Here is a 22,589-nt window from a genome sequence, read left to right on the forward strand (position 1 = left end):
CAATACTTTTCAGTTAATTTTTCCAATTGAATGTTAGGAAAGTCGGTGAATCTATTAAATCTCCCGTCACCATGGTGAGCAACACTGTCATCTGTGTCTTGTTCTTCATTTTTAGTTTATGTGCGGTTGGTAAACAACTACTGATTTGAACAAAATCAGCTGTTTCCCACATAGCAGCTTATGTCTCTTGGTTGTCCAAAGCTAAAATGGCCGAGACGCGGTGCTGACGTCATTTGCGATCATTTTGTGCTTTTTTTTTTCATTTCCATTATAAATTTGATACCAAAAACACATCGTGATATATATAGTTACCACCAGCCATTACAGTAGATATCGGATATGAATTTATTGCCATATCACACATCCCTAACAGGATCCACTGGAAAGAACCTCTGATGATGCTGAAACCAGAGGAATCCAGACCAGAACCTTCAGAACCAGAACCCGAGCTGATAGTCACATGACCTCCTTCTGGAGTCTCTTGGTTCTGAACATTGAACCAGTTCTGAACCGGTTCTGCCAGACAGAAGAGCGTCTCTGTCCCAGTGTTCCCAGCTGCTGATTGGTTGATTAGAGGCATCACTCTGCAGCATGTGATTGGCTGATTAGGGAGCGCATGCTGCACGTGTCCTCACGTGAGGACACAACTGCAGTCAGCTGCAACTCATTTACAGCTCCAGCACGATCAGGACCGAGTATTTAGGTTCTGTTTCTAGACAGAAGAACCATCCTCACCTCATCAGAACCAGAACCATATGGTGATGTCTAGAGATGTTCAATATCAGCCTGCAGGTTCTGATTTGCATAAATTACAAAACAAAAATGTTTCTGAAGCTGCTGATGAAGAAGAAGAGAACCTGAGGAACCGCTACCAACCTTGGTCCTGCTATTCCTCTGACTGCCTCAAGGGGGAGATAGAGTTCCAGGCGTTAAGCTGTTGGCCTCAAACAATTTAACATTTCAGAGTGGAGCACAGGAACGTAAGTCTGAATCTAAGAAACATCTTCTGAAGTTGAGGAGCCTCAATTTAAAGCTAAGGAACGCGGTCGGTCTGAGGTTAGGGAACGGAGGAACAGAGGGAACCTGTGAGTCACCTGGCTTCAACCAATGGGAGACCTCTCATCATCAATGACATCATCATTTAGCCCACCCCAGTGACATCACAGCCCTGTGGTTTTAAAGCAGCAGCAGCAGCAGCAGCTGCTCTGAGGTCAGACCGGCGGGATGTGGAGCCGAGGTTTCAGGCTGCAGCTGGTTCGCCAGGCGTCCACTGTGAGACAGGTCAGGGGGACACAGTCCTCTGTCCGCTTCCTCATTCCTTCCTTTCTTTTCCACTTCCTTCTGGAGTCCTTCCTTTCTTGATTGCTTACTTTCCTTCCTTCCTTTTGGTGTCTAACTGGTCTGTTCTGCCAACCTCACCTGTCTCCCACCTGTCCGGCCGCCAGGTGGGCGTGCTCTTTGATGTCGATGGCGTCCTCCTGCGCGGTGGATCCGTGATCCCGGCTGCTCGGCGTGCCCTCAGGAAGCTCATGGACCAGAACCAGAACTTTCTGTTTCCTGTTGTTTTTGTCACCAATGCAGGAAGTTGTCCGAGACACCACAAGGCACAGCAGCTGTCTCACCTGCTGGACTTGCAGGTAGAGGGGGAGGGGCTTAAAGGCTGCTGCTGCTGTGTGATTGGATCAAAACAAGTCATGCGCTTCTTTTGCAGATCGCACCTGAGCAGGTGGTTCTGTCGCACAGCCCTCTGCACATGATGGAGACGTTCCACAATAAATGTGTTCTGGTGTCCGGACAGGGACCAGTGACCCAGATCGCCCACTCGTATCCGTCACCTGCCAGTGGGTCACCTGCTGGCTCACCTGTTAGCTTTAAAGTTTCCCATTTTTCTTTCATTTGTTGTGGCTGAGTGAGTTAAGACTACAATACTTTAAAGGGGCAGTATGTGTCAAATCAACTGTTTTTGATCTTTCTACAAAACAAAAAAATCTATTTCTTTAGTCTCCATAGCAACCATTCAGCTGCGAAACACCTGGGTGGAAATAGCCCCACCTTTGAGATGCAGCTCCTCCCTCACCTCCTTAAGACTAGGCAGCAGCAATTAGCAAACACCTGGTGGAACTGCTGAGCTCATTAAAGGAGCTGCTGCTCAGAGCAACGCTGGTAAAAACATTAAAGGGTTAATAGAGGAGCCATGTTGACGGAGCTTCAGAAAGAGCAGGAGTTTTTAAAGAGACAGAGGCCCAATTTCAAGACATTAAATCAGGAAGTCACATTTTTTAAGTCATATTTGATATATTTAGCATTTTTATAATAACTACAGGTAACAGTTATTTGATGATGCTATAAAATGGCACTATGTCCCTTGAAAACACATAATACTGCCCCTTTAAGACTTTGCAGCAACACACGGATCAGAACTCTGATCAAACCTCGGAGATGTTTGGTGACCAGATGTTGTTCTGAACCTGATGTTTTGGACTCTTGACTCGGTATTTCTCAGTTTGGGTTTCCAGAAGGTCGTAACCGTGGAGGAGCTCTCAGAACAGCACCCTCTGCTGGACATGGTGGACCACAGCAGGAGACCCACCAGCACTGTGAGTCCTGGCTAACCTGAGCAGTTCTGTAGAACCTGGAGTTAATGTATGTCCTGTTTCATGATGATTTTTATAGCTGATCGATAAAACAGTATTTCCAAAAGTGTCCGCTGAATATCTTTAGACATGTTTTTAAAGGAGGAGTCTCTGATATGTGCTGCCATCTGGTGGCTAAAGTTGGGAAAACGACCATCTCAGACAGTTTTGTATATTCTGGTGTCTCCACTGATTAGTTACTGAGCCACCGGAAGTGTGCCTCCTGTTCCGGCTGATATATTTTTGTTGTTTTGTTTATTTCAGCCCAGTTCTTCAAGGATCCTCCCGCAGATGCAAGGTAACACAACCACAACAACGCCCAGAATCTCAGGTTTAATCTTCGGTTCACCATCACCTCTGAAAACCCAACAGCACCTTCAGCTGAACGTTTGATCAGAAAATACAGACTTGTGGTGTAAGAGCCAAAAATGTCAATTTGTGACATTGTTTATTATTGTATATGCCGTAGATATTTTCTTAACCATAAGATTCTCTTAGTATGTTTTTGTATAAAATCGCCACCTAGTGGACATACTTGAAAATATATGAAACGTGCTGTGTCACGGTAGATCAAAAAGTAAATTGGATGTGACGTGTTTAACTTGGCTACAGTTTTCTGACCGTTACATGTGGAATGCTATGCAAGATTGAGGGATTGTTTTGTGATATCTACCGAAGGAGAAGTAAAGTTCGTCGTTCATCAGACTTCATGTGAATTTTGTAAGTACTTCTTCAATTAAGAGATGTTTGTGGAACAGAAACACGTCAACTAAAAGCCAAGCTAGCGAACGCCAACAAAAGAAAACTGAACCTCGAGGTTAGCCACCAGCTAATGAGGTTACAGTAGCCTAGGTCTGACGAACGTCTAAACGGATTATTTGTCTGAGGTCATATTCTTCTACCATTCAAGAAGAATATTTCTGAATTGGATGAACTTTGGTGGCAGGATTTTCTCAGCCTGCTGCTGTTTCATCTCTGAACCACCAGGGGCGCTAGTGACGCCGCTTTAGACTCCTGACAGCTTTGTGTCTTGAGGGTGTGATGGATTAATGAGAGCTCACATCTTTCCCAGTGGAAAGGCCAAAAGCAGCTTTTTGTTGCCATTTTTGTTTGAAATTGTCTTCCCTTGTGTTGCCGTAGCGATCATCCTGTTTGGGGAGCCAATCAGATGGGAGACCAACCTTCAGCTAATCGTTGATGTGCTGCTAACCAATGGTAGACCCGGGTGTGTGTATGACACTCAGCTATCGGCACAGATGCCCGTTCTTGCCTGCAACATGGACCTGTTGTGGATGGCTGAAGCCCCGTCACCACGGTAACAGCCACTCCCTTCAGATGTGGGCGGGGCAGGAGGGCGTTCAGCCATTGGTGACACGGATGTGTTGCTTCAGGTTCGGTCACGGGATGTTCCTGCTCTGTCTGGAGTCCATCTACAGGAAGATGACCGGTCGGAGGCTGGAGTATGAGGCAGTGCTTGGGAAACCCAGTCTGTTCACGTACCAGTACGCCGAGCAGCTGCTGCGCCAGCAGAACCAGAACCACAAGCTGTCCACCATCTATGCTGTTGGGTATCCACAACCCATCTCTTAACATGTCTCTGAGTCTGTCTCTGGATCTATCTCCCTCTGTTGCTTGTCCCTCAATGCAAATAACCAAACCAGAGACTTGGTAACTGTACCACCTATGATGCACCACCTGTTACCCTGTTGATAACTTTGTCTTAGTCTTCATCTGTAATTCTGAATGAAACCAAAGTCTCTGTGCTATGTTCTGAAACCCCCAGTCTGTGACGCTGTCTTTCTGTCTGTAAGGCTGTCTAACTGCCTGTGCTGTTGAATGACCAAACCTGTGCACCATGTGACTGATCCACCTGTTCCCACAACACTTTCAGGTAACCAAGCACTCTGTCTTCCTCTCTGAAGCAACTGCTGCCTTTGTAGAACTTGGAAGATGGAGATGGTTGGTGTTCCCTGGCTTTAGAGCTTCTGTAAAATGTTCCACTAAACTGATTAATGTTCAATAACAATACTCTCTAGAGGACTTTTTAAAAAGAAACTTAGACACTGTTCCCGTTGTCTAGAGACAACCTGATGACGGACATCTATGGTGCCAATCTTTATAACCGCTACCTGGCCAAGCACCACACTGACATGATGAGCGACACCAAACTGGTGGCCCAAGGAACCGGTACCGTGGTACCGGTGGTGGAGGAACTTGCCTTTGCGGCTCAGTGCCGCTCCATCCTGGTGGGTAGAGACCCCTTTTTGAAAATTTTGTTGGGATCCTTTAGGGTTTACAGCTGGGGTGGATGTGTACACAACATGGATTTTAATGAAGTAGTACAAGTACATTTAACATTTAAATGTATTGCCTTACCATAATGTACCTTACTTTGCCAGACCTTACAGGATCTTTCCTCCTCTTAGCGTACCTAGGTTTTTACAGGTCCATTACCTCAGCAGATGTTACTTCTCTATAAATGACCTTTCTTTGCTTTAACCTTTCTTATTTTGACTCGTTGTTGCTATAATGATCCTCTACCTGTCTCCAGGTGTGCACAGGTGTGTATAACCCTCATTCTCAACTGCCTGTTGACCAGAACGTCTCAGAGACGATGGTCCACGGTGAGAACGACCTGAAAGTGGAGCCAGACCTGGTAGAACCGAGTCACATGGTGGAGGATGTGGAGGCTGCTGTGGACCTGATGCTGCAGCAGGAGAGTCCCAACACCTGACGCACCTGTCCTCCGACTGATCGTCTCAACATCTAACATATAACATGTGGTTCAGACTGGACACTTGGATCACACGTGGCCTGTTATCTCCTACCTGTGGTGACTGTCTCTGTCTTATATGAGTAGAGTTCTGGAGGTGGATCTCAAACCTCAAACCGTCTGAAGCTGCACAAGTGATCTTTACATTTTTTATAGCAGAACAGGTGAAGCTAAGCTAGCAGTACCTTTGAGTCTAGACCTGTGTGAATTCATTTTGTTACTGTGAACATCAGAAAACTAAAATAAACTGTTAAACTTTTTCTCAACCTTGTTGTTTTCATATCGAGTCCAAGCAGGTGAGGCATTACCTGTGTAAGTGTGTCTCTACAGGACCAAAGGTCATAGCAAATGTTTAGATCATTCTATATATAATTTTTGAAAAGTGTAACAGTTTACTGCAGTGATGTCATGAACAAGTCAAAATGAACTGAATTAGCATTAAAATAAAATCTTTGTGAATTTAAAATGTGAAGCTATATATTTTATTTTTCAGATCATTTAATAGACCTTGTAACAAAAACTTTGGGTTCAAAGTACCTCAGATGATTGATGAGCCATCTGAACCTTCAGCAGATTCTTTAGCAGGTTTACCTGAGTGGTGATTGGTGGACCAGGTGACTCGATTAATTGGTTATTCTTTGGTAATGACATCAAAATGAAGTGTGAACACTGATAGAATAGGACTGGTTAAGGAGGTGAATTCAAATTCAAAATAACTTTATTGATCCCAAAGGAAAAATAAATAGGCAGATTTAGTACCCATTGGTTCCAACAACCTACCTCCTGTGTCAGCTATCCTTCACTCATTGTCTGATAAAACGTCCTCCATAGGTTATCTACACCCTAGCCCTGGTCAAGTCTAGGTCCGATTATTCTGGGTTTTCAGGTCTTCTAACTGAACTTGTGAAGATAAAACCATTAATACAGGAGCACAATTCTACCACTGTGGTGAATTTAATGAGATACTTGACCAGAACGGATTTGACGGGTTCACTCAAAACCGTTAAAGCAGTTAGTCTTTATTTTATAGATTGAACATTCACGGGAAAGTAAAGTTTGTCTATTGAACATATTTAGGTGTATTCAGCTCATGAATTGCTGATTTGAGGTCATTTTAATAAACCGTTTCTTTCATACGGTGTGGAATAAACACATTAAGTCTCGGACTGTTAGTTTCAAATGGTCTATGTTAATTCTCTCAGTTTGGTGACTGAAATCCAGTTCAATTCTATTCTGGGCTTTACTTCGCTGTGGTTTAAACACTTTGACCTCCTCAACATGGCACCGGGAAGCAGATACGTCGAAACCGGAAGCGGGTCAGTCGCCGCGCCTGCGCAGTGACTGTGCCCGGGTCCCTGTAAAGATGTCTGAGCAGGCGGGGAGGGAGCGGAGCGGACGACTGAAAAGCAGCGCGGAGAAGCCCCAACTGTCTGCTGTTTCACCACGCAAGGTAAGAGCAGCAGACCCCGTACGAGTCCTAGGAACACACCGACAGCCGGCTTAAGGTTTCGTATTGCGGACGGAGGCGGTTCCGGGGCTGCGGAGCCGGAGGGTCGAGATTCCGGAGCAGAAATGTTGGTAAAGGCGCGCAGAGCTGTGGCAGGGGCGTGTCCGCCATCTTTGAGAGGAGTTGGAGCTTAGCGGCGGCAGCGGATCGGAGTTCAGAGTCCGACAAAATCATCTATTGGCCACTGTCAGAGCAGCTATCGGGTCAGGCCGCCCAGTCCGCGGAGATTTAGCACATTTTCAGGCGGTTTGGCTGCTCCTCGGAGTAGTAGTAATCGCCGCGGTCTCCGATAGCGGAGCGCGGGCTTCGAGCACCAGCCGCAGCCTTTTGTTGTCCTCCTCCCCCTCCTCCCTGTTTGCGCTGGCTCTCAGCGCGCATGCGTGTAACCATGGCGCTCGTTCTTGCGTCTGAGAAGAAAAACAACCGAAAAGCTTCAAACAGAAACATAAGATCAGATGGATCAGAACCGATCTACTGCTAGTTAAACAGAACCAATCAGGCGCTGATGGATCAGAACTGATCGGCTACTGCTGGATCAGAACTGATCGGCTACTGCTGGATCAGAACTGATCGGCTACTGCTGGATCAGAACTGATCGGCTGCTGGTGAATCAGAAGCGACCGGAGCTGATGGATCGGTGCCGATCAGCTCCTGATCAACCAGGTGTCCTCTCTGAAGGAACGTTCTTCCATTCAGTTCTCCAGTCTTAGACAGACTGGCAGGTCCAGACTCAGGTGGTCTGGATTAGTCCGTCAGAACCAGGATAAAATCAGAACCCACACCTGTCATTTTAAGATCATTCTTAAAATGACAATGGCAATAGTTAGGTTGAGAGTTTGATTCCCCCCTGGGCCCCTGAGGGAAAGACGTGTTGATGTTCAGGTGAAGCTGAGCAGCAGGAGGAAATGTTCACTCTGTTTAACCTGATAATGAAACTGCATTTTATGTTTATAATCAGAGAATCACTGAAGCATTTCCTGGTTGATGATATATGGTTTTCACAGTTTTAAATCCTAAAATAAATGAATTTATAGATCATCCCCATTCATGCTTTGAACCTTTATCTGATGTTTTTTTTTTATTTAATTCAGCTAAAAGTCCAAAGATGCCCAGAATGTTCATTAATTCACCTGTAGATGAAAAATCATTGGAGTTTTTAGTTTTAGTTTTCTCCTCTTGCATTAAAACATTTGGCTTCAATTCATTTTTAACTGAAAACGGTGTGGACCATTTTACTTCCTCTGTCTTTTATTCTGAAAGCCTGTCTCTTCCTATCAGGTCCACATGATTGTGATGAACAGCTGAAATGTCCAATAACAGCCAGGGATCTGTGAAGGGGGAGGCGGCCACCATGGTGCCACCCTCTGGCTCCGCCTCCTCTCACGGACCGCCCCTTTCTCCGTCCACCACCTCCAAATCACCTGAGCTTCCAGGTACCTACCTGTCCTCTGACTTGTCCCTCTATCACCTGTGTCCGGCTCTAATGTCTCACTTGTCCTGCTAGATGAGTTGGTCCAGGCTGGATGGTCCAAGTGTTGGTCCAGGAGGGAGAACCGGCCCTACTACTTCAACAGATTCACCAATCAGAGCCTGTGGGAGGTGCCTGTGCTGGGTCAGCATGATGTCATCGTGAGTTTGCGCCACCAATCGATTTAGCAGTCAATCGACCAATCAGCTGCAGCGCTGATGACTAATCGATCTGTTTCAGTCTGACCCGCTGGGTTTGAACGCAGCTCCTGCAGAGGCAGGAGATGGTAACCTTGGAAACGGCCAGAGGAAGAGGAGGAGCTCTGAGGAGCAGGGGGCGGGGCCTAACAGTTTCAAAAGAACAAAGGTAAAAAACAAGGGCTGCAGCTAACCATTATTTTAATAATCCATTATTTATCCATTAATCGGATAAATTCAGATAATTTTTCCATCACTGGTTAAAAGCATGGTGAATTTCTGTGTTGATGAATAAGTTTTTACATTGTACATAAATTTGTCAACTAAATTTTTTATAATTAGTGGTTTAAAACTAGACAATCTAAAACAATTCTGATTAAATTCTAACTAAAACTAAATGTCTTTTTAGTCAAATGATCAAAACTAAGTAAAACTTTGCTGTAAAAATTAATACTGGCTGCAACTAGCAATTATTTTAGTAATCGATTATTCTGACGAGTAATCGGATTACAAAATTGGCACGTTCCTCAGATTTTTCAGTGTACTGCTTAAGCTTGTATGTTCCATACAGCAGCATTCCTTTAGTGAACGCTTGATAATTTGTAGCAAAGGATGCATCTGCAGGTAAATAATATAATGTCAGCACCAGTGATATCAGACGTTGGACCACTTTTTTCAGTAACGAGTAATCTAACGCGTTGCTATTTCAAATCCAGTAGTCAGACTACAGTTACTTATCGAAATCACTTTGCGTTACTGTGCGTTACTATCTTCTTTTGTTATTTAATTGTATTTCCTCTACGCGTCTTGTCGAGTGACCGACGTCTCTATGCAACAGAAATGTAAACTATGGAGGGAAGAGGGAGATGCGCAATTTGTTGGTGGAAAAACTGGAACTATTTTGAGTTTCTGTTGCCAAGTCCGATTATTATAAGCGGCTTTGGGCTTTTTTTTTTTTTTAAGTCACTTGCAAATTTAATGAGTGGAGGGTTGTGCCTTTTTGGGCTCGTTTTTGAACGTGAAGTTACTTTTTGGGCTTGGAAATAAGCAGAGACTCATAATAAATCCCAGAATTTATCCGTCATTAAGGTAGTTTTAGTCAGGCTCTCCCTGTCCATCATTTCCCGGATGATCCGTCCCGCGGTGTCTTTGTTAATGTCAAGTTAATATATTACCTCTGAATGACGTCGAGCTTCGCGTTGCGCTCCAGAAAACTGCAAACATCGAGACTAATTTGAACAGCGCAATAAACGTGAAAACAGCCACGAATAAACGTGTCCGTAGTTGCCAATAATTATAATGGCAACTTAACGCCATTATAACTATTAATATTAAAATAAGTGTCACAAATCTGTGCAGCCATGTGAGTTGTGGAGCTGCAGGAGGAGCTCTGTGCGCTGCGCTTTGACACCAAACGCAGGGCCGTAACGCAGAACCTGGAGGCTGGGGGGAAATACGGGACTTTAAAATCCTTCTTAGAGTTATCCAGACAACAGTGGACCACACAAATTACTCATGGTTTTTTTTTTTGTATTGTTGTAACCATTAAACAATCTCCTCTTCAGTTCATCCTTATCAGTGGAGACACTTTGTTGATGTTACTATTATAAAATAGCTTACAATTGAGTATTGGCAAAGATCAGTGTAATTTTCACAGGAGGCGGAGCATTGTTGTTAGCAGCTGCTGAAAGTAACTAAAAAAGTTACTTTTAATGTAACTTAGTTACTTTCCAAATCGATTTAGCAATAGTTAGCAATCTAACTGAGTTACTTTTTCAAAGAGTAATCAGTAATCCGATTAAAGTTACTTTTTCAAAGTAACTTTGCCATCACTGGTCAGCACAGTGTAGGGCTGATCTGAAGATTATTTTTAGGATTAACCTATTAAGAATGAGGTAGCCTAAGATGCTCAATAGGAGATTATTATGGGCTTTTTTTTTTACCAGACGCTTAACCAGGTGAAGCTAAAAGAGGAATTCTGGTAAAACAGATTTACTAAGATTTTTTCTTGTATTAAATCCAAAAGGTTTATATATATATATATATTTTTTTTTATCGCCCCGCAAGGGGTCTTTTTGTGGGCTCTAGTGTCCCTTTTTTTTTCAAAGTAGGCTGACAGGAAAGGGGAAGGAGAGGGGGGAAGACATGCGTAAACATCGTCAGGTCCGGGAGTCGAACCCGCGACAGCCGCGTCGAGGCTACGTTTGCCTGAATGTGGGTCGCGCTAACCCCTCCGCCACCACGGCACGCCCCAAAATGTTTATATTTTTGTACATTTTGGTCTTCAGTGCTGCTCTCAAGGTGTTGGTCTTAAAGCAAATGGCCTGTTTGAGTCTGTATACCCCAGTTGACGATCAACTGATTACTAAATTAGTTGGTGATTACTTCAGTAATGGATTCGATTAAATGTTTGATCCTTTATAAAAAAGCAGCCATGTTGGCAGTGTTGATTTTGGTAACAATGAGGATAACGACTTTATTTTGTTGATTCCTCTTTTCTATGACAATAGTGAGACAATGACTAAAGTAACATTTGATGACTAAAACATGCCAAGATGTCTGTGAGTTTTCATAAGGAGATAAAATATTTCAGTGACTCTCTATGTTTGGCCACGCCCACCTCCTGACGTAACTCATTAATCATAATTGACGCAGCGCATTACTTGAAGAGACTTGGTGGATGCAAACCCAGAAAGGATTTATGGACTTGTTCCGACGAGGCTATGAAGAACTGTTTCTGAAAGAAGAGCTGAATTGTTGAGGGACACAGCGGCACGTGTGGATTTTGAACGCCGGACAAAACTCGAGGAAACTTAAGCGACACCTGAAGACTCACAGCGCTGATATTATTTCTAAAGTAAGTTATGCATACAATGTTATCTGATAATGGAGTTGAGATAAATTTCTTGGTGAACTGTAAGTTTCTGGCGCACATGACAGTAACTGCAGGCTGTGTTACACCGTCAGTTCATTCGGTGATGGATGAACTGACGGTTCATTTCTAACATTTCTACCCAAAATGTTAGTTTTGGGTAAAACGTGGGAGGACTCCTCTTGTAAAATACGGAATCGTTCTTTATTTGGCAGCGAGTTGTTGCTGAAATATTAAAATGGTGGTGGCGGACCGACCGCTATGACCGATGTTGCCTTCACGTGCTGATGTCACGGTTGCCTAGAAACGGAAAACAATCATCGCGCTGTTTTTTAAACGTCCACCCGGTTCCTCGCGTCCTCAGAAGCAAAAACTGTTGAAATAAAACACAGACGTGAGCAGGAAGATGCGGATCCCTCACTGAACAGACGAAGCTGAAGTTTGTTTCCGATTCCGGAAATATCTGAGGCGATTCCACTTAATTTTTCACTACCTTCAGCATATTTAATCTACTCCAGTAAAAAAACTACAACACTTCAAACCTGGACTGGATTATTCTAAACTAATAGCAGAATATTTAAAACCATGTTTGTGATTTGTGAAATCTTTATCTTCAATAAAGGTTGATTTCACCACTTTTTACAGGGTTCATACCGGTCATGGGAAACCTGGAAAGTCATGGAATTTAATTTTTTCTATTTTGAAGACTTGAAAAGTTATGGAATTTAATTTCAGGTCATGTAAAGTTATGGAATTTGCAAACAAGGGCAAAACAATGCAATTTTTTCTGTGGTGCGTGTTTCTCTGGTTCTCCTCTGGACTCGATCCATTCGGTCTCGGTGTCGGACATTGACGTAGGGATTTTATTTCAGGACCACAGCTGTGGAAATGTCACTAAATTGCCAGCATATTGTCCCGTTTATTTAACTTCTTTGTTTTCGCTGGATGCTAAACATATAAATTTATAACGCGACTTCCTAATTACGTGTTTCTGTTTCCGCTGCCAGCCGTCGCCCAACTTTAACTGGCTCGCGGCGCGCTCTGAGACATGCGCAGTGTGTCTCGCGGCGCTCTGAGACATGCGCAGTGTGTCTCGGAGCGGGAGAAGATGTCCGGCTAACCGCGGGTCTTGTGCGAAAGCATCAGGGTTGGGGAGACATTTCTGACCATGCGGCAACAGAAAGTATGACAGCGGAGCGCAGGAGAGAAAGAAAAAGAGAAGCGCGACAGAGAGGTGATGAAGAAAATATCCAAGATAAGTTGTTTTTTTTCAAACGGAACCACAGTCCCTCTCCACTTCTTAAACGTTAGCCTTGCTAACAGCAGAACCTGGATCTGGGTCTGATCTGGTGCCTGCGGAGTCACAGGCGGTAAAAGCTCGATGTTCTTCGGTAGTCGCAACGATGACTGGATAATCCGGACAGTACTGATCCTGCGTTTAAAAGCTGATGAGTTGGTGTGAGCTTCCTGGGCTGAACAAGAAGCAGAGAGCTGTCAAAATATGGATATTAATTTGAAAACATCGGAACAGGTTTACAGAAAATCAAAAACGACTCCTCTCCAGATCGCGCTTTGAAAGCCAGCTCCGGGTGGTGAGTACATCCAAACAGGCTGATTTATCTTCCATGTTTTGCTTTGCGTGTCGTCATGTTAAAAGTCAGTGGTGCTTTGAAACGGGTTTCTGTAACTGGAAACACGCAACAGAATGCGTCTGATTTACATTCATTTGTGGAGGCGCGTCCAGGGCGGTTGCGCCGAGTTTCAAACCGTCTGGAGCGTTTGGCGCGTCGAGCGCATCTGACGCTCCGCGTAGACTTTGAATGTAAACCAGACGCGTTTGGTGTGAACGCACCATTAGCCTCCAGCTAGCAGCGGCGGGAGGAACTGTCTTAAAGTGTACAACATAGCTCAAGTGCGCCATGTTCTGCTCTGACACGCAACTAAAATCCAGTCATAAAGTAAAAGTTTTGACCAGGTTTGGCTGTCAGAGGAGAAATACTCAACCTGACTATCTGAGCTTGTTAAGGAAATAAACCTGATAATTACAGAGAAAGATACAGATACATGAAGGTGGAGAGACTCCTGCTGGCCACCTGAATAAGCAGACAAGGATATGAAGACCCCCTGCAGTTTGTTTACTGCAGTGGAGTTGGAGTTGATTACTAAATTAGTTGTGAAGGATCAAGAATAAATCATTGCAGCTCTAGAATAAAGCATCCATGTTGGGTCATGTGATCAGTGACTGAGGAGCAGTGGCTGATGGGTAACTGAGTCCAGTTGTGTTTACAGGTGGAGCCGACCACACCCATCTCTCCCAGCACACCTGGCGTCAAACCGTGGAGCTCGGCCCCCGAGGAGAAGCAGGTTCCAGCGACGACGCCCACCACGCCCAGCCCGGCGCCGGCCCCCTACCGACCGGCCGTGTGAGTGCCCCGCTCCGCCGCCGCTCCCCTGCAGGGGCGTTCAGTGACTGCATGTGGGTTGTCGTTCCAGGATCTACTGGGATCTGGACGTCCAGACCAACGCGGTGATCAGAGAGCGCTCGGCAGCCAATCACCTGCCGCCGCACCCCGAGATCGAGCTGCAGCGGGCTCAGCTGGTAACTAAGCTGCGGCAGCACTACCACGAGCTGTGCCACCAGCGAGAAGGTAGGCGAGCGTCCACTGACAGCGCCTCGCTCCCACAGAGCGCATCATGTGGTGTGTGTGTCCGCCGCAGGCATCGACCCGCCGCGGGAATCCTTCAACCGATGGCTGTTGGAGAGGAAGGTGATCGATAAAGGCCTGGACCCGCTGCTGCCCAGCGAGTGTGAGCCCGTCGTCTCGCCGTCCATGTTCCGGGAGGTCATGAACGACATTCCCATCAGGTAGGGAACCTGAACCCTGGTCCAGATAGGGCAACGGTGCTCAAAGTGGGGCTCGCGGGCCATTCACAGCCTCTGGACTGATCTTGTGCAGCCCGCTGACCACACCAAAGGAATAAATTAAATAATTTAGAACAAAACTACAACTTTTTAAATTAAAATCTACTTTAAAAATGTAGGAGGCAACACAATGTGATTAAAATTCTTGAAAATGTTTGAATTTCATTGAGGTGTTTTTAAGGTTTGGAAAATTCTTGATTTCTGTGTAAAGTCCTTGAAAGTTCTTGATATTCAAGCTACACAATTTTGGAATAAAGTTTAATTAAAAGCTTACATTTGGAAAATGTTATTTACAGTTGAAACCAGGTATTTACATACACCTCATGAAAAGACAAATTTTTCTTCCTCGCTGTCTGAAGTTAAATCAGAATAAACTTTTCTGGTTCATGTCAGTTAGAAATACCTGAATTATTTCTATTAGCTAAATGCCAGGAAACTTAACGGGAAGATATTTGTAACTTTTTTGCATATTGTGTTTTAGTATTTACTTTGATCAGGAAGGTCATTAACCTTAACAGGATTTGTTTGAATTATTTTAACGTAATTATTCCTAATGACTCAATGACTTATTGATCATCTTGTATTTGATATGTTAAACAATGTTATTGGAATTGGGGGATTTTTGTTAGATTTGTTGTCAGACTAGTCAGGTGTACAGAAAACATTTCAAAACATAACATTTTGTTTTATTTTTGTCTCCTTGTCCCTGCTCTAGAATGCTGAATATTATCACAAAAAAGTATTAATAGCAGTTATAGCTGATATTCAATAACAATAAATTGAAATTGTCTTTTTTTTGTTGTTATTTTAAATAGTTTTTATCTCTAAGTTGGTTTTCTGTAAAGTTATGAAAATTTACCTTGAAAGTGGTTAAATTTTATTCTGGGAAACCAGGAAAATGTGGGAAAATTAGTTTTGGATCTACAATCCTGTTTCTGTAAAAATATCTGATTACTTTGTTTAGGTAAAATAGTTCATGTTTAGTTTACTGTTGAGCAGGTCAAAGAGTCACAACAACATTTTGGTCATTTTAGTTTTTAAAATTATTTAAAAAAAAAATTTTTTTAGGACTACTGAGTATTTCTGGTCTGACGATTTTGACTCACGTGACCAAAGGTTTGTACACCCCTGGTCTATGCAGCTTGGTGGGGTTGTGGCTGCTGATTGACCCGGTTCTGGTCCGTTTGTGTCCATCAGGTTGTCCCGTATCAAGTACAAGGAGGAGGCTCGGAAACTCCTGTTTAAATACGCCGAGGCAGCAAAGAGGATGATCGACTCTAGGTGAGCCCCAGCCGACCAATCACAGGGTGGGACGGCGCTGTGGGTGTGGCTCATGCTGACCTTTGACCTGTGCAGGAATGCGAGTCCAGAGAGCAGGAAGGTGGTGAAGTGGAACGCCGAGGATACGATGAACTGGCTGCGCAGAGATCACTCTGCCAGCAAGGAGGACTACATGGTAACGCCTCAGCATCACATCACTTTCTGTCACATGACTTCACCAGCCAATCAGGAGCTGAGCAGGAGGTCACTGAAACTAGAGCTGGACCATCCAGCTTAGAAATAAACTTTTTCATAGCAGATCCAATTTTAAATTTTTTTTTTTTTTAAACAAAATTACAAATGATAGAAAATATTTTATTTTATTTTTTCAGCAGAAAATATTTTATTTTATTTTTTCAGTCATCCCTTCTGTGAGTTGGACGACGGTGTATCAGGACCAGGCGACAATAATTTTTGTTTAATTGTGACAATGTAGCAATAAAAAAAATAAAGAATTTTACATTAATGTCTAAATATTTTTAATAAAAAACTTGTAGAGATGCATAAATAGGAACAGCTCTGTTGTGATTCAGTCGTTACAAAGTTCTGCTGCTGCAAAGTATAACTTCACAGCAAACTTTAATCATTTTAGCTTTTATCTTTAGTGTAGAAGTTCTCATAAATTTATTATCTTATTCTCCTAATATTAGGACTTTATTCTGGTAATATTTCGACTTCGTTGCACAACTTTTATTCTCTGAATTAAATTAAAAGATCGTATTCTGGCCCTGATACACCGTTGTAGATTTGACTTGATTTAGAAGTCCATATAGACAAGATGGCCATTCTGAACACTGACATCACTGAACTATGGAAACAAAAAGATTTTCCTAAAATTAACCTTCAAAACCCAAACATTTCTAATTGAAAGCAGACGCTCAGGCCCCGCCCCCTTACAGGTTCAGCGACCCCGATGTCTCACCTGTGCCTGTGTTTGCAGGACCGCCTGGAACACCTGAGGCAGCAGTGCGGGCCACATGTTACGGCCGTCGCCAAAGACTCTGTGGAAGGAATCTGCTCCAAGATCTACCAGCTGTCGGCCGAATACAGCCGCCGCCTGAGGCAGACGCACCTGAGCCTGCTGCAGGACCCCTCCACAGGTACACACACACCTGAGCTGCTTTTATTTATTCTAAATAGTTTTTTAATGTACCGGTAACTTTGGTGATGGGTTAAGCTAGCTTCATACCTCTCTATTTTTATGTGTCGAGTATAAAAGCCTCAACATGAACCTCTAAAAGCTCATCTTTAAAGGCTGAGTGGTAGTCGAGCTTTTAGAGGTTTGTGTTGATTGCGCAGTGAGACTGATGTGAGCGTATAAATCTGTGTGAATGAAAAATAATGTTTAGCGTTAACATTTATCTCAGTCTCTGTGCTGTAACTTAATAAAGTAGGACAAAAAGATCCAGACAATCAAAGCATGAAATCACCAAAAAATAAAAATATATAAAACAGAATTAAGGATACAGTAAGCATACTGCACAGAAAGATTATATCATAACATAAAATACTGTGGAATATTTTAAACCTACCTGGGTAGAATATTTTAAAACACGTACAGGATGTTCATTAAAACAGAACATTACAACAAGTTTATGTAAATGAGCCAAATCTGCAGCCAATCACAGCCAGGTGTTTTCATCCAGTCACACTATTTCTTTTAAATCCTGCATTCACATTGAGAAATAACAACCAATCACAACCAACAGATCATATTACCGCACCAAGCCGCAGACATTAAACCAAACCTTCAGATTTATGTGAATACAATAAATAAATACATTTTGTATCCTTTTGATTAATGACGTTCCGATCAGGTTTTTTTGTTGCCGATACCGATCATCCATGAGGCCGATCATCTGAATTGGCTGTTCAGTTTTCACTTCAGGTATAAATGCTACTCTGTGATCTGGCAAAATGGAAAAATGATCTGGTAATAAATTCACTTAATTTAGATGTAAAACTTGCAAAAATACTTGCAGACACAAAACAGCAGCTACTCAGTCAAAAGGACTGAAAAACCTGCAATCAGTAAAATATGTAACAGTAAGGCTCTCAGCCATAAATTATTCACATCACAGATATGAATAATTATCAGATATGAATAAATAACAGTTTGACCCTGTTTGACCTCGTGGTTGTAGAGACGTGCGCGTCGCCGCCCCAGTCACGGCTCGTCTACTGCTACCCGGTCCGGCTGTCGATCCCGACCCCCGCCCTGCCCCGCGTGGAGCTGCACTTCGAGAACGACGTGGCCTGCCTCCGCTTCAGAGGAGAGATGGTTAAGGTCAACCGGGGACACTTCAGCAAGCTGGTTGGTCCTGTAATCTGGATACTACTGGGAGTAATCTGATTACTCTGCTGTCTCTCCAGGCCTTCTGTCTGGTCATTAATTGTGTTTCTGGAACTTTAAATCAATGATGGGGGTGCCAATACTTTCTCCCTCTGAACAGAAACTGAAGTTACAACAGTTTGGGATTTTTTCATTAGAGTTTAGTTTTATTCTGTTTGTTTAACTCAGCTTGAATGAGTTTTTAAAGTGTGTTTGCTCATTTTTATTAGTTAAATATTGTTTAGTTTTAGTTTATGTTTTATTCATTATAGTAGTAGTCTTAGTTTGTTTCATACTTTGGTTAATTTTTAGGTGCAGAACTCAAAAAGTACTGATTATGTTAATTATACTATTTTAATAAAAACAACAAGCAGGCTGGATGTTTTCCCAACTTCTGCTGTCGCCATTTAGCCGCATGAGTTCACAAAGATGGCCGACGTAAACTACTGATTCCACAGCAGCTCAAAAGACTAATGAATAGATTAGTAAACATGAAAGCCAAGGACATTATATCTATAACTTCAGATATTATATAATTTTTAGTTTTATAAACACACAGCTAAACTAAAGCTAGAGTCTTGATCTCAAGATCACACCATAAATCTGGGTGTAGTGATGACCTCTGACCTGAACCTTCAAAGCTACAAAAAGACGGTGCCAAAGTCGGCCTTCTGTCACCTGAAGAACGTTTCCAGGATCAGAGGACTAATGTCCGCTGTTCCAGAACAATGCTGCTGCTGCTGCTCGTGTTTTCACTAAAAACAAGACCCTGTCTTCACCTGCCTGACTGTCCCCACCTGTCTGACTGTCCTCACCTGTCTTCACCTGCCTGACTGTCCCCACCTGTCTGACTGTCCTTACCTGTCTTCACCTGCCTGACTGTCCCCACCTGTCTTCACCTGTCTGACTGTCCTCACCTGTCCCACCTGCAGGAGCTGCTGTACAGGTACAGCTGCATCGATGACCCTCGCTTTGAGAAGTTCCTGGCCCGAGTTTGGTGCCTCCTGAAGCGATACCAGGTGACTGTTCTCCAGCCGGTCCGGTTCCGGTCCAGTAGTTCTGCAGTGACAGCTTCGTTAACTAGGTGTGTTTGTGTCCAGGTGATGTTTGGCAGCGGTGCTAACGAGGGCAGCGGCCTGCAGGGGGCGCTGCCGGTGGCGGTGTTTGAGGCATTGAACCGGCAGTTCGGCGTCACCTTCGAGTGTTTCGCCTCGCCGCTCAACTGCTACTTTAAGCAGTTCTGCTCCGCCTTCCCCGACATCGACGGCTTCTTTGGGTCCAGAGGGTGAGGCGCTCACCTGGCCAGGTGATGTGGGCGGGGCTTATCGGGGCGGCTCTGACGCTGTGTGTGTTTCAGGCCGTTCCTGTCCTTCAGCCCGGTCAGCGGCTCGTTCGAAGCCAACCCGCCGTTCTGCGAGGAGCTGATGGACGCCATGGTGACGCACTTCGAGGTGAGAGCCGGGCCGCTGCGGGCCAGGTCCGGGCCGGTTCTGGACTCATTGGTCCGTGTCTCCATCAGGAACTGTTGGATCGGTCTTCCGAGCCACTGTCCTTCATCGTCTTTGTTCCTGAGTGGCGCGACCCAGTGACGCCGGCGCTGACCCGAATGGAGGCCAGCCGGTTCCTGCGGCACCAGCTGAACGTCCCGGCCTACGAACACGAGTACCGCTCCGGGAGCCAGCACATCTGCAAGCGGTACCGCTCTGGTTTTGATGGGGCCAGGCGGGCTTAGCAGAGTGACATACTGAGTCCAGATTTATTCATACCCCTAACATAGAGCTGGATCAAAACAAAATCGGCTATTTCTGATTTTCAAAAAGTATTAGGGCCAGGCTACAATTAGTTTTTCCATTATAAAGTTATAATATCAGCAGAATAAAGACCCAAGTTTACCAGAAGAACGTCGTAAAATTCAAAGAATAACAGTTCCTGGTTATCAGGGTCTAACAGAGCAGCTCAATCAGTCTGCCAGTCTGGTTACTGCCACCTAGTGGTCAGTTTGCTCAAAAATTCAGCTGCTGATAATTTTATGCTGATGTGTTAAAAGTTGAAGTATTTCCTTTGTGTTGGAGTTCTTATAAAATTATTTATTCTCCTAATATTACAACCTTATCCTCGTAATTAAAAATAAAAAATTGTAGCCCGGCAATGACAGTGGTAGAGTTGACCTGAATTTAAAGTCTAAGTAAACAGTAGATGCAAAACACGCTTTTCCAACAACATGGCCGCCCTGGCATCAATCTGAATGATAAAACGGTGCAAAGGTGAAAAAAAATATCCATATTGTCCAAAAAAAAGAAAAAATGTAATTTGGAAAATGGTTTTTTTAAAATATTTTTTTTTAGGTTTACCAACCTGTTTTGCTGATTGGAGGTAACTGTGGTTCTGTAACAGTCCAGTCAAAGTCCTGGCCTAAAGATTAGGATTATGGTTTTGAACCTTGCAGGGTATGAATACTTTTGGACTGCGCTGTCCCTGCCTCTTTTGTTTCTGTTTTTTGGGAAGCGTGTTCTGACCCAGTTCTGTTTCCAGGGACGACATGTACTACCGGGCCGTCCACGGCACCGCCGTGCTCTTCCTCCAGAACGACGCTGGCTTCGGAAAGTGGGCTCCGACTCCGGAGCGTCTGGCGGAGCTGACGGCGGCGTACCGCCCCTCTCTGTCTCGCACTTCCTCCTTGTCGTCCCCTGGCCCCGCCCAGTCCGCCCCTGGAGACAGAGACTCCGCCCCTAAGGCCTCTGATAGGACACAGAGCGCGATGATGTCACCTGGCGGCCATGACAGCAACAACAACGGCAGCAGCAGCAGTAGCAGCCCTCAGGACAAGCTCACTGCGATGTAGAGGGGCGTGGCCACTGCAGGCCACGCCCCTAATGTAAATGTGTGTTTACGAACATCACCAGTCCCTCACCAGCACCTGTAGCACATCCTCACCTCTTATTGGTAATCTACCACCGCCATCAGGGGGCGGAGCCTCATTTAAACTTCACTACGTCTCTTTAGTCTGTTGGCTGCTCTGATTGGTTGAAGCTCACCTGAAGCTGAATGATGTCAGCGTCTGAACTGCTTCAGAGTTCCAGCAGTAAAATCCACCTGAGGGGCGTCCCCTAATTGGTTGTTATGGCAGCTATCATGTCTGGGACCCGGGCCCTATAGCAGGGGGCGTGGCCTCGGTAGCAGAGGGGCGGGGCATCAGGTAATCCTGAAACTGTGACAAGTAGTCATGGAAACGATCTTTCAGTCCCAATCCAGTTCTGTGATTCACACGAGATTAGAAAATACAAGCTGTTAAGGTGAGCTTTAGTCTGACCCAGTTTAATTCATACCAGATTAATCTGGATTAAACCAGATTAATCTGGATTAAACCAGATTTATCTGGTGTGAATTAAACCAAATTAATCCAGTTTAATCTGGTGACCTCTCTAATCTAGTTTGGTTCAGTTCAGTTTTTTTTTAAAAATTTGTTTTGATTTCTTTGATCCATTACAATCTGGTTAGATCCAGTCTGATCTAGTTTGATTTGTTTGGACCTACTCTAATCTGGTTCATGTTTGTTAGATCCAGTATGTACAGGCTTTGGCCAAATAAATCTGGTATGAAGGGATTTGGGTTGTGTTGGGATGGGATATAACCAGATTAATCTGGTTTAATCCAGTTTAATCAAGTGAACTCTAATCCAGTTTAATTCACACCAGGTTAATCTGGATTAAACCTGATTAATCTGGTGTGAATTAAACCAAATTAGTCCAGTTTAATCTGGTGACCTCTCTAATCTAGTTTGGTTCAGTTCAGCATTTTTTTTATTTAATCTGGTTTGATTTCTTTGATCCATTACAATCTGGTTAGATCCAGTCTGATCTACTTTGATTTGGTTGGACCTAATGTAATCTGGTTCATGTTTGTTAGATCCAGTATATTCTGATTTAATCTAGATAAATCTGGTCTGAAGAGGTCTGGGTTCTGTAGGGATGGGTTAGTCTGGATTAATCTGGATAGAACCAGTTTTATCTGGTTTAAACCGGTTTTGTCTGAACGTGTCCATCTTTAATAGGAAGAAAGCTGACTCCTCCCACTTCTGAGTGCTCTCTGATTGGCTGGTGGTGGACCTATCAGGCGCCTGTCTGTGTGTAGATAGTGTACAGCTGGACTGATTTGAGGTCTGTTGATGTTTTGCTGTTGATCAGTTTTTATTTGGTCTAATTTAACCTTTTTAAAGAGATGAAATGTGTTTGTGTGTTTTAACCGAACCAAAGTGTTTATGATGTATATGAGTGTGTACAGTAGAGCCGCGTATGACAGCTGGGCTCCTCCTGCTCTGCATGAACCCGCTGGAGGAAGTTCAGACCTGGACTAGGTGGTCTCCTCCGGGGTCCTTCCAGCTTCAGTGTAAATTCAGTCTGTCCTTCGTACTGCCTGCAGAAAACCTGCAGCTTCTCTCCTAGTAAAAATATATCCAGCCCAGTACGACCAGTCACCTCGTCCTTCTGCACACACACAGACATTCTTTCTATCTTCCCGAGGACTTCCGTTAATTTTTCATTTATTTATCTAGCCTGACCCGTGA

At 44.0% G+C, this 22,589-nt stretch overlaps 2 protein-coding genes across 3 annotated transcripts; both read left to right on the top strand.

Annotated features, from left to right (window-relative positions):
• Positions 1-685: 685 nt before the first annotated feature.
• Positions 686-5,672, top strand: LOC116709828 (haloacid dehalogenase-like hydrolase domain-containing 5). The gene is made up of 9 exons (XM_032548491.1): positions 686-1,281; positions 1,446-1,637; positions 1,712-1,824; positions 2,504-2,597; positions 2,898-2,931; positions 3,774-3,948; positions 4,025-4,201; positions 4,714-4,879; positions 5,185-5,672. The coding sequence occupies exons 1-9, from the start codon at positions 1,225-1,227 to the stop codon at positions 5,365-5,367; spliced, it is 1,191 nt and encodes a 396-aa protein (XP_032404382.1). The 5' UTR covers positions 686-1,224; the 3' UTR covers positions 5,368-5,672.
• A 1,070-nt stretch (positions 5,673-6,742) lies between these two features.
• On the top strand, positions 6,743-22,489 carry LOC116709821 (mRNA (2'-O-methyladenosine-N(6)-)-methyltransferase-like). 2 transcript variants are annotated; one of them, XM_032548481.1, is made up of 16 exons: positions 6,743-6,856; positions 8,192-8,346; positions 8,418-8,542; positions 8,622-8,747; positions 13,728-13,873; positions 13,944-14,098; positions 14,169-14,316; positions 15,571-15,654; positions 15,730-15,829; positions 16,634-16,793; positions 17,838-18,007; positions 18,958-19,044; positions 19,126-19,310; positions 19,383-19,476; positions 19,545-19,720; positions 20,558-22,489. In XM_032548481.1, the coding sequence occupies exons 2-16, from the start codon at positions 8,220-8,222 to the stop codon at positions 20,865-20,867; spliced, it is 2,193 nt and encodes a 730-aa protein (XP_032404372.1). In that variant the 5' UTR covers positions 6,743-6,856; positions 8,192-8,219; the 3' UTR covers positions 20,868-22,489. The 2 variants fall into 2 exon arrangements, with proteins under 2 accessions (XP_032404372.1, XP_032404373.1); XM_032548482.1 differs by having other exon boundaries at positions 13,740-13,873.
• The last annotated feature ends 100 nt before the right edge of the window (positions 22,490-22,589 follow it).

This window comes from Xiphophorus hellerii, chromosome 20 (assembly GCF_003331165.1).
Source record: "Xiphophorus hellerii strain 12219 chromosome 20, Xiphophorus_hellerii-4.1, whole genome shotgun sequence".
In the NCBI taxonomy this organism is placed as follows: domain Eukaryota; kingdom Metazoa; phylum Chordata; class Actinopteri; order Cyprinodontiformes; family Poeciliidae; genus Xiphophorus; species Xiphophorus hellerii.